We start from the raw sequence: 11,659 nt of genomic DNA, 5'->3' as shown, positions 1-11,659 counted from the left end.
AGGTACGCGTTCTCGTACAATTCCACCACATGCCTCACTCTAGGCATACATAATGCGTGTCCATGTTATGCGATGCAATGCACCATGAGCACCAATGAAATTCAATCACTCAATATCACAACACGTGCTCAATTGGCCCAATTAATACCGTGTGGCCCAACGTGCGATTCACAATTCAATAATTAATTGCAAACCAATCATTGGCCAATCGCACCCCACATAATTCAGCCACACGACATGCGACATGGTAGTACGAAATCAATCACAATTAAGCACAAATTATGTACAACCAGTCAATCCGGACATACCCGGTAATTTTCCAATGGGCTCCTAAATTGGTCATTTAATCCAATTAATGTCCCCAAATAATTCTCATTAATCCACTAAATTTTCCCAATAATAATTTCTATCAATCAGTCCTCATCCCAGTCTGAAATATACATTGATACTACCTAAGCCAGTCCAAAAATGCACCAATAATACCTAAACCAGTCCAGAAAAACGCACTATCAGTCCTAATCCGGGTTCAGGAATTTTACTCACTTAATTCAAGGTCACGACGATGGGAAACGGCGGTCGATCACTGGTGAACAGTGAAACCGGCGGCGGAATTTCCGGCGACGGCGTACGGACGCGTGAACAGTGACCGTACGGACGGGGGTGAACAGTGCCGACCGTACGGGACACTGTACGGGGGGGACGGGTACGGTCTGCGTCGTACAGCGTGCTGGACGGCTGGGTGGCGACGGAACGGCGATCCGAGCTCTGGCAAAGCTCTGGTGGCCCTATTTGCCAGACGGGAAAGAGAGAAAAAGAGGAAGAAAGAGAGAGAAATAGAGAGAGAAAGGGGCCGGACAAGGGTGAGGCTGAGGCTGGGGGCTGAGGTGGTCGGCAGTGAGGCACGGTGGCCGGCGGTGGTGCTCCGGTGGCCGGCGGTGAGCTCCGGCCAAGCTTGGCCGAGAGAGAAATTGAGAGAAAGAGAGAGAGAAAGCTGCTGGTGGGTGGTTCTGCCGATGGGGGGGATAGAGGAGAGAGAAAGCAGTCCAAGCTGGTCAAATACAGCAGCTTAGGGGCGCCACGTGTCGCCGATCCGCGCGATTTGACCAAAACGCCCCTAATCTAACGGTTCTAAATAATCCTAATCTCATAATGGACGGGCAAAAAGGTCAATAGCCCCAATAATGCAGCTGATAATCATCAATAATTATCCCAAATAATTTCCCAAAAATTTGGACCCGAAAATAGCCCAGGGGCAAAACCGTCATTTTTCCGGTCCCGGAGTGAAGTTCCATTTTTCGCCCGTACCAACCCTCCATGTGCGTGGCCAACATAATATGGCGTCGGAATCGCGAAAACAGCCCTTTAAGCCCTCGAAAATCGACTGCAAAGTTTCGTGAATAAAATAATATTATTTTTCCAATTTTTGTTGAAATTCCAATTTTTGGCCATAACGACTCATGGTATGTGTGGCCACCCAAAAATGGCATCGGCCTCAAAAAATAACCTCATTTGGCCTCGAAAAGCAATGCTGGCGTCACGAGGGGCAAAATCGTAATTTTTCACCCTCGGACCGAAATTCCAATTTTCAACTGTACTAACTCAAAATATGTGTGGCCAGCATAATATGACGTCAGATTCCCAAAAATAATCTCTTAAGCCATCGAAAATCGACATCGAAATCCGGGCCCAATTTCGTGATCAAAACTCGCTCGATTTTCAATTTCAGAGTCTCTCACTAACGGGCGACTGTCTAAAGGTTACGCGTATTGACCTAGGGTTATCCGAGTCATGACGGTCCTGATCATTGAGAGAATGAGAAATTATCACTAGTCCCAGAGGTCACGATCGTCCGGTTTAAGTTCAGGACTGGTTGGCCACGTGCACTCTCGGTCATGCAGAATCACCTGCGAATCCGATTGTACATCGTTGGCCTTGGCCAAACCAAATCCGTTACCTTTCCTAAGATCGATCCACATTGGTTCATAATATTCTCTCATCATTTCTCGTGATCGGTGTCCGCTTCGCGATCGGATCCTTGGTCCACGTACCGCTTTCTAATTAGCCATACCCTATTGGTTAGTATCCCGAGAGTGATCAGCTCTGGGCGAGACTTACTAAAATGAAATGCGAAATGTTGTCAATTTTATTGATCCCGGAATTACATCGAAATTTGGGCTGTTACACTAGTCACCGGAAAAAGTCGGCCGATGAATATTTGACCGAAGATTAGACCGGTTGGCAAGTTCATGTCTTTAATTTGAGACTTTCTTGGTCACTTCATGCCATTATTTGAACCCCACTTGTACCCCTTATTTGCAATTTTCCCTAACATTAACCATTTGAAAAGATCTTGACATACTTTCCAAAAAACTTTTAGCATTTTGACAGGCCGACTAATTCACAAGATCCATAGAGAGCTTGCCAATGTAAATTTATTCCAATTTCTCGGAAGCAGCACAAATAGTCCATATATGTAATTGAGAAACTGCACACAAAAGCATTATTGGGACACTGATAATAGTTTTACTCTGCTTTCCCAGAACAAGCTTGAATAGAAGCTGCCACCATACTGTCCCTGTCTACTCCGGCGTTGCACATGTTTGCCATGGCTCTTGTGTATTGCATCCCGTACTCGCTCATATGTCCACAATATTGTTTGTAAGCCCTTACCTATACGTCACAACGAACAAATTCGACATGTTCACGAGATATATGAGCTACACACACATGTATTATATGTAGTATGTAGGATCGGAGAAGTAATCGAGGAGGAGATCATGGAGACTAACAAATGCCTTAAGGCAGTCCCAGTCATCAACAACAGGTTGGTCTCCAGTTCGAACATCAGTCAACATGCTTGCAGTACTGGAGTCACCAAACAGTTGGTGGACGATTTGGTTGACAATTTGGTTGATGCTGCGGTCAACATTCGATCGGTGAGCAATTTGTTCGTCCAGTCTCTTCTGTGCGACCACACTCTCAGCAGACCCTTTTGGAGCTTTTTGCACCTACAACCACACAATGTGTCCAATAACAAAAGGCAAGACAGACATAGCAAAAACCACTAGAACAAATAAATTAACGGATAAATTAATATGCAACATAATCAACGGTGATGGAGACGGACCTGGCGTTGGAAAAAGACCAAATCAGCATCCCGTTGGGGAATGGCCAGGGAATTTGAAGAAGAAAGCTCGTCCAAGGAAACGGAAGAGACTTTCTTGGAGTATAGGCCCATGTAAGTGGAGAGGAAGGCCTTGCTGAGAAGTGTGTTCCCATGTTGCATCACATGGGACAGATTGGTCCTCTTCTTCACCACTAAGTATTGCTCCTGTAATGTTTCCTTCCCCAAATCGTGGGCCTCACTGTTCTCACACACCCAAAATCGGATTCACGGAGACAAAAAAGAGAATATAGAAAAACCGCATATAGAGACAGACACACATGCTTATCTTGTTATTTGCTCATTTCTTGCTTTTGCATTTTATGATGGAATGTACACGTACAGTAGAGAAATGACATAACAATACCTGTCCTCCATCCAAGCGATGCTGTAGAGATCTCCCAAACAAGTGTCATACTTGCGATCAACGCCAGGGTGTCCAGGGCAGTAGTAGGCCCAGCTGCTCTCCTCGGCGTTGGACGCGGTGGTCGCATAGATCCCTATGTCGTTGGGGAGCAACCCTTGAAATATGCTTCCCGCCTCACACGCCTCTATGTATATCAACATGTTCATGTACTTCTTCAACTTATGCATTTGCTTCAGCACCTCCATAAAGTCGTTTGCGTATATATAGTCCCCCACAGGCATGCACAGTAGTCCCGTGGTCCCATGGTCGGAGTAATAGAACAAGACGTGGTCGTTCGGGCCGCTCTTCAAAACCTTGCCGCTGCCCCCGCTGAGGGCCGTCTTGTTCCCAAGAAGGACTGCATACAAGTTGGCTGCTGTGGTCTCATTACCAGTGTAATCCTGCAATATTACCCAATTGGTTAATTAAAATCGGAAATCAGTCATGCGAATATGCATTGAACTAAGACCTTGGGAACTCCATGGTAGACATCGGGGCCTTTGGGTTTGTTGATGATGATACCCTTGGTGGGATTAAACGTGCTATTGGCGATGTCGTCGTACATGAAGACGATAATGTTCTCATCTTTCAAGCCATTTGCCTTGAGGATTTGGTAGGCATGGCACACATCAGCCTGCATAGACACACATCACGCAGCTCAATCCATTTCACAATATATATTAGTACGGATGTCCATTATCTATTTTATATACATATGATGATATACTGTAGCTAATGCATAGTTCGGGTGGTGGATCACCTGGTGCCTGTAGTTATAATAACCTTTGGATCCGGCGACTAAAACAGCCCATTGAGTGCCCTTACTAGCACCATAATCACCACCCGACTTCGACACAATTTCTCCGAAGCTCCTCCGGCTATCGCTCACAGCCGCCATCGTCAGTGCTGTGAGGAGGAGGAAAGGAACAAGGCTGCCGTATAAGGAGGTCATCATCATCAAGATGGAGAGTTTGTAGTAGAGAGTGTTTGGAGAAGTCAAATATCTGAGGCCTCGGAGTACGAAAATAAGAACAAAAATATCCGAGGCGTGCAAGGATACAACAGATCTTCCTAGGATAATTTCGCCTCTCAAAGTATGAAACTTGATGTGTCAGGTTCTTAGCATCAACAAATTTTCCTCAATACTCCGCACAGAATACATGGAGAAACCCTGTTAATAAATGGAAAGAAAAGGATAAAAATTCTTATTTTTGCTATGTTTTTATTGTGATTTGGAGTTTCTCTTTATAGGCAAATAAATGAGAGGGTTAATAAAGAAATAAATCAACTCAAATGTTACAAAAATGTTAACAAATTGATTGCGGTCATAATTTCAGTAACAAAACAATTATTTGCTTAAGAAGATCTTTCAAAATTCACTAACCTAGTTTGGTTGTCCTTTGAATATTTCCAAAGAAGATTATTCTTTCCAAATTCACTAGGCTATGTTTGGTTGTTTGAATTTTTAGCCATGATATGATTGGATAATATATAATATGAAATCGATGGATTTTGCTATATCCTATCAATTGTTTGGTGAACCGCACTAAAAAAACTATATATTTTCATATCCTATTATGTTCATTATTTGGTATTGTCGCGACCTAAATTTCTTAGGCTAATGGATTGTTAAGACTAAGCCTAACTCGGGCCCTCCCAAGCCCTACCAATTCGCAACTCAGGGTTTAAGTTTTTAACATGCAAAAGTTTTCATGCTTGGAGTCGCCACTAATCTATTTGTGGTAGGTCGATTAGAAACCTAAATAAAATATAGGGAGATATGTTTTATTCCTACAAACCAGAGATTCTAAGCTTGGGGACTTGATTACGTTAGATCTAGTCTAACGCCCTTTCGGTACTTTTTTTTTTCAAAAAATGTTTATGCGGGCAGTCTGAATCCATTTTATTACCTAATCACTAACATGTGAGGTGTTCATGCGGGTGCGCAAACCACCAATTTAACACCCAAGAAAGCAATAAACAGATTGCAAAATTAGGAAAATGACGTACCTTAATGCAACGCAAGTATCTGCATTGTTAGTAGAAAATCACACAGACAATCCTAATATGATTTCTAATTAACAAAACAAGGCACTCGAGGTGTTCTTTAGGGTTTGCGCTTTATTAAAATGCAAACTAACTTATATGCAATGACGTGCAAAAATGACATGCGATTAATGCAACCTAGCATGCGAACTATATGTCATGCGACGACGTGACCTAATTCTAATGACGGACAAATGATTTATTTTTTGTATTTTTCCAATGAAATTCGAAATTGAAAAATGTCTAAATTAACATGCAATCTATCTTAATCTGTCCTAAAGTAACTCATTCTTTTTGGGATTTTCATGGAAATTCGGAATTTAAAAATAACCTAAATAATCTATTAGGATTAGAATAACACCTAACTTAAACTAGGAAATAAATTATCTTAAGTCCTAATTTAAATTAAATAATTATCCCATCTTCTAGATACATTTAGGGTTCCCTAAACATGCAAAACTTCTAATTTAAATCTAACTAACAAATTTTTGGATTTTCTTTACTTAAAAAGAAAGCAATCAAACAAAGATAACTACATTCAAACAATCCACGCAATCTGCAAGATTCTTCAAATTCAGATAAGGCAAAGAAATCAAACTAACAGTCATATCTATAGGGTTATAGATATCGACGGAAAGCTGATTGTTCGAGTTTGGAAAACGAATAAAATCTATTATCGTATCCAAGTGATAAGATAACGATTTTCCGTATCGCCGCGTATCGTACCTTAGAGATAAGGTCGGATAGTCGTCCAGATACGTTGCCAAATTAGGAATGATTCCTAATTTTGGGTATTTCAAATATTGCGAATATAGCACACATCATCCTAAGGTATCTAGCAATCCACGCACTATTCACGAAATATTCAAACACCCGAAAGATTAGGAAATTGAATATTCTAAGACTATAGATGAGAATCTTACCTAATTTGTGGATATTTCCAAATTTGAATCACCGGCGGATCAGGATTGCGGAACGTATGTTGGCCGACGGCGGTGGACCAGCGGCGATAGCGGTGTCACCCGAAAGATCAGGACTGCTGGACTTGACGATCCTTGATGAACGTCCAAGCAAAAGTTGGGCACGGCAGCGAAGGAAATTGCTGAAAGCGTCTAAAATTCACCCATCATTAAAGAAAAATCACCAGAATCGAATAAAGTGCAACAAGGACGGATAAAGGATGAAGAATGGAGGAAACTTTTCTCTTGTCTTCTTCTGTATGTTTCTTCTTTAGTATGTCTCGCCAAGCAAGTCCAAGTCTCCTCTGTTCCTTTTCTTTTTCGTCCTCTTGTGTCCAAGATTTTAATCTATCCAACCGAGATCACCTGGTGCGATTGGGAAGCTAACAGGTGTGGTGGTGGCAGTGAAGTGCTCACGGTGCAGAGAGGGGTTCCTTGGCGTTGCTGCTACGGGGGTCTAGTCTGGATGGCTTAGACGCGAGCGAGAATTACTGGAGTCGTCGGGATTTGCTTGCTGGACGCCAAAGCAGAGAGTCGCGGTTGTGGTTGGAAACTCAGCGTGTGTCGGGCCGAAGTAGGACGACGCCGTGGCGAGCGCGGCATTGGTGCGAGTAATATGGGCACGGCGACGGGGCACGTTCGGCCGTCTTCTCCTCTCAGTCTCAATCTCACGTTTTGCTCTCACTCACACTTGTGTTCTCTAAAAATTCTAATCTGAAAATTATGAGAGTCCCCCGATTATGACCCATAACGACATATTTATATCGCAACCTAGGTTAATTAACTGGGCTTCCTAGTCCTAATGGGCTTAGACTTAGGCTTTATCATTTAATTTAATTTTAATTTCAAATGGGCTAAATTAATTCGGGCTGATTTAAGCTCAAATTAAAAAAATCAAAGCCTTTTAGACTTGTGAATTTTGACCCCCAATCCCTTGAGTGAGCCGAGTGCTCGAGCTCGGTTTACGCGATGAATTTTTAGCTTTCTCGCCACCGCTGGTCCGATGCGGAATGCAACTAACCTATATGAACTTAAACTATATGCTATGCAATTTTAATATTTTTGTTCAGGGGTTAAAATTTAATCCCTAATTTTCTATGCAAATTATTATTAAATGGTCGGTCGAAATTTAGGTGTCAACAGGTATGAATGATATATCAATGTAAATGAACTTGAAAATGCGCAAATGGAGATGTTAAGAATCTCTCACGATTTACTACTAAAGAAACTACAAATGCATAAACGGAGAAAAACTCCATCAATAAATCTATGATTATTATACTATCTAAATCTTAAACAACAAAGGAGCTCATTGCAGTATTCTATAGATACATATTCGACTTTGACAATGTTGACACCTATTTTTAATTTGCCCAAAATTAATTGCACAAAATTTAGGAGTTAATTTTCTTTAATTCCTAAAACAAAAATATTTCAATTTAAATGCGTTGCATATAGAAATTAGGTACATTTGGACTAATAGAGTCTATTATAGAGTTTAAAAAAAAAAAATCGAGTCGGGCCGGGTCGGAGCTGGGCCGACCCGGCCCATTTCTTTTTTTTCCTTTTTCCCCTCGGGCCCAGCCCCTTTTCCTTTTTCTTTTTTTCCTTTAGCGCGGGCCCGGCCCGCTTTCCTTTTCTTTTCTTCTTTTTCCCCCCCCGCAGCTGGGCCTGGCCCGGCCCAGCCCTTCCTTTCTTCTTCCCCCTCGCCGGTCGCTCTCTCGCCCCTGTTCTCCCCTGCTCGAGACGTCACGCCGACGCACGGCGGCGCCACTCCTCGGCGTCGCTATCCGGCCAGAGCAGGGCCGGGTGAACACGCCGACGGGACTGGCATTAATTGCCAGTCCCGTCCTCCCCGATTTCCCGGCTCCCTTATCCCCTCCTCCTTCCTCTCTGCCTCTGTTTTGAACCGGCCCCCCTGCTCTGCTCTGCACCGGCCTGCAATGGCCACGAAAGTCGCGGGGTGGCGTAGGCCGGTGCAGGCCGTCGTCACGCCGACGCAGAGGAGCAGAGGGGGTCCGTCGTCCGGCTATAAATAGCCAGAGAGTGAGAGAGGCCCGGGTCGGCCAATTTTGAGAAGAAAACAGAGAGTCCGAGAGGGACCCAGAGTGAAACAGAGAAGAGAGAGGAGCCTGGGAGCGTCTCGCAGGTCCCAGCCGGTCTCGCCATCTCCAGCAAGCCGACCGGCAACCCCCGGAAACACCCCCAGTCGGCGATTTAAAAAAAAAAAAAAACAGAGAAAGACAGAACCGAGAGAGGAGAGAGAGAATAGAGAGGGAGAGAGAGTAAACCGAGGCCACGCCGGAGCAAGAAAGACAACCAGCAGCGTCGCTGTCGCCCACGGAGTAGCCGGAAAGCCGCCCTGACGCGTCGTCGACCGGTGAGCTCCCCCCTGGCCGAGAAGCCCCTCTGTATTTCCCTGTTTTTGTGCTCGGTTTGGCCGGGACCTGCGCCGTCCGTTTCGCGCGAGTCCCGGTCCATACCGTCATCCCCCACCGTGCATACATCGTCACCAAAGGTAAGCTAGGCCGCCGGAGCCGACCAGGTCGCCGGAACAGGTCGAAATCTTCCATTTTTGTCTCTGCACGCCAGGTGTTCGACAAAATACCTCAAAGAGGCCGGGTTTGATTCGATCGCCGGCCGGCGAGCAGGCGGTCGGACGGTGACCGAGGCGGGCGGCGAAGCTTGGTGGCAGCTCCCAGGGGCCGGATTCAGGTCGGCGCCGGTCTGGGTCAGCCGGCGGACGGCCAATATTGGCCTCTCCGGCGCCCCCTCCCCGCGGGTCTGTTGATTCGGGTCGGATTCGACCCGAATCAACAGATCCGACCCGGGTCAACTCCCGGGTCGGATCCGTTGACTCGGGTCGATTCCGACCGACCCGGATTAACAGATCCGACCCGGGTCGGATCCGTTGACCCGGGTCGGTTCTGACCCTGCCCGGATCCGCGACCCGACCCGGTTTAATATTATATTATTTTTTTATTTTATTTTATTTTTTTAAAAAAAAATTAAATTTTTTTTTAAATTTTTAAATTTTTTTTTCTTTCTGTATTATATATATTTCGAAAAAAAAAAATTTCAAAAAATTTTAAATTTTTAAAATTTTTTTTATGTGATATATTGTTGTTGTTTTAATCTAATGTAATATTATTTTGTAAGTTTTTGTCTTGTTTAAATTAGACAAGCCTGAGGTTGCGCGGTAGTATTTTGCATGTTAGTTTTATTACCGTTGTATTGTTATGCATGTTTTTAATACAATTGCATGAGCTGTTGTGTTTTTGAATGCAATCTGACTTAGTTAAGGTTAGAATCTTAGGCTGCATGAATTGTTGTGTTCCTGACTGCTGATCGTTTCTGATTATGTACTCGCTTGATCACCTCACATGTTAGGAGAAAGGTCCTAAAATCAATCCAAATTGCCTGACAAATGTTTTCAGAAATGAACAGGGTGAAATGGTACCGAAAGGGCATTAGTTATCCAACTAGTGTAACCAAGTCCCCGAACTCATTTAATCTCTTGGTTCGTAGGAATAGGGTGATTCTCCCATCACCCTATTTGGGTTTCTAATCGACCCACCCCAAATCGATTAGTGGCGACTCCTTGATATAAATCACCTGCATGTTAAGAAACTTAAACCCTAAGTCGCGATATGGTATGGGCTTGGGAGAGCCCGAGTTAAGTCCCAAACCTAGACTTAGCACGTACCAGGCGAGCCCCCCTTTTTTGCATGTTGTTTAAAAAGGGCTCGGGAGTTCGGTCGCGACAGACTGGCGACTCCGCTGGGGACTTGCTTTTTTTCAAAGTGGACTTAAGCCAAAAATTTATCCTGTTGAAAATGATTTTTGTTTGGCAGCAAGGACTCCAGGTATGATCCTGACATTAAGGTGTTATTTGTCTTGCAGGTTCAAATTGATTGTTTATAATTTGTTGTGCATGCTTTAATGATTTAGCACTACATCTTTGCACACACAACCACGCTGCCGGACCTGGGCCGCGATAGGGCATCTTAGGATGGTGTTAAGAAAGATACGACCTCGAACGCGAGCCCGCGATGTAGAGGTTGCCTTTCTTTTCCCCGAAATTTATTTCTAAAAATCGTAAAGAAGTATCTTTAGCCACTATTCGCGTGACTATAAGATATTCCTTTCGATTTGGCCGAGGTTAAAAGGACTTGACACCAACGCGAGACTGCGACGGTCAGGCACCCTTTTAACTTCATGTTGCTGAGCCAGTCTAGATAGAAATCGAACCTCACTCCTCATGTGCATGTTGTTGCGATTGCCATGGTTCAAGGAAAGGTATATATTCTATCCCTTCTCATTTTTTTATATATACGGCCTACTTATTCAATTGATTTGTTACTGTTAGGCCATCCGTTGAATGCAGTCTATATACCAGGGATACGCTTATTGCGGAGCTTGTCCGTAAAAATAAGCGCCTCCGAGAGACCGTGATTTCCCCATCGTTTATAAAATGAGTATCCGGGAAGGGCACCCTTTTGTTAAAAGCCTCTGTCTTTTATATTTCCTGGTAATTATGTTCAGGGATTTTGGTTATCTCCTGTAAAAATGTTTTTGGGTTGTACTAATGTTAATATAACTCGGACCGTTTTTTATTCTATAAATAAAATTTTTTGCCCCTTAATGACACCACCGCAGCCTTCGGCCCAGTGGTATCCGGGGATGAGCAGAAACGGTCCGAGGCGACCGGGGTTCGAACCCCGGGGACGCCGTTTGTAATGTTAATATAAATAAAAACCTTTTTTGCTTCCCTTATTTTTTTGCAAATAAAGAAAATACGTGATAGACAGATGCAATACTAGACTCAGTCATGGACTGATCATTTATGAGATTTTATACTCATTCGTTGCCATTTTTTTAACAGGTAATTACGAATTATACCAACCCGCCAAGTAAAAATGGCTGAAAAAGATATGACAACTCGTGTGGCGGACATGGAGACCGAAATGAAGCAAGTCTTCGCCTTTCTTCGACAACTCTCAAAACAAGTGGAACATCTGCCAGTCCGCTTAGACCAACTCACCATGACTCCGCTTTGCTATCCAAGACCAGGGATGATAATTC

At 43.8% G+C, this 11,659-nt stretch overlaps 1 protein-coding gene across 1 annotated transcript; it reads right to left on the bottom strand.

Moving 5' to 3' along the window:
- Positions 1-2,523: 2,523 nt before the first annotated feature.
- On the bottom strand, positions 2,524-4,700 carry LOC130140627 (vacuolar-processing enzyme-like). The gene is made up of 6 exons (XM_056320547.1): positions 4,330-4,700; positions 4,039-4,203; positions 3,531-3,970; positions 3,128-3,365; positions 2,790-3,008; positions 2,524-2,670 (listed from the first exon to the last, which is right to left on the bottom strand). The coding sequence occupies exons 1-6, from the start codon at positions 4,525-4,527 to the stop codon at positions 2,524-2,526; spliced, it is 1,407 nt and encodes a 468-aa protein (XP_056176522.1). The 5' UTR covers positions 4,528-4,700.
- Between the last annotated feature and the right edge of the window lie 6,959 nt (positions 4,701-11,659).

Source organism: Syzygium oleosum, unplaced genomic scaffold (assembly GCF_021117445.2).
Source record: "Syzygium oleosum isolate NSW1041296 unplaced genomic scaffold, Sole_v2.1 Sole_v2.20, whole genome shotgun sequence".
Lineage (NCBI taxonomy): Eukaryota > Viridiplantae > Streptophyta > Magnoliopsida > Myrtales > Myrtaceae > Syzygium > Syzygium oleosum.
The sequence above is the reverse complement of the archived record's forward strand: the minus strand, read 5'-3'. Positions and strand labels throughout refer to the sequence as shown.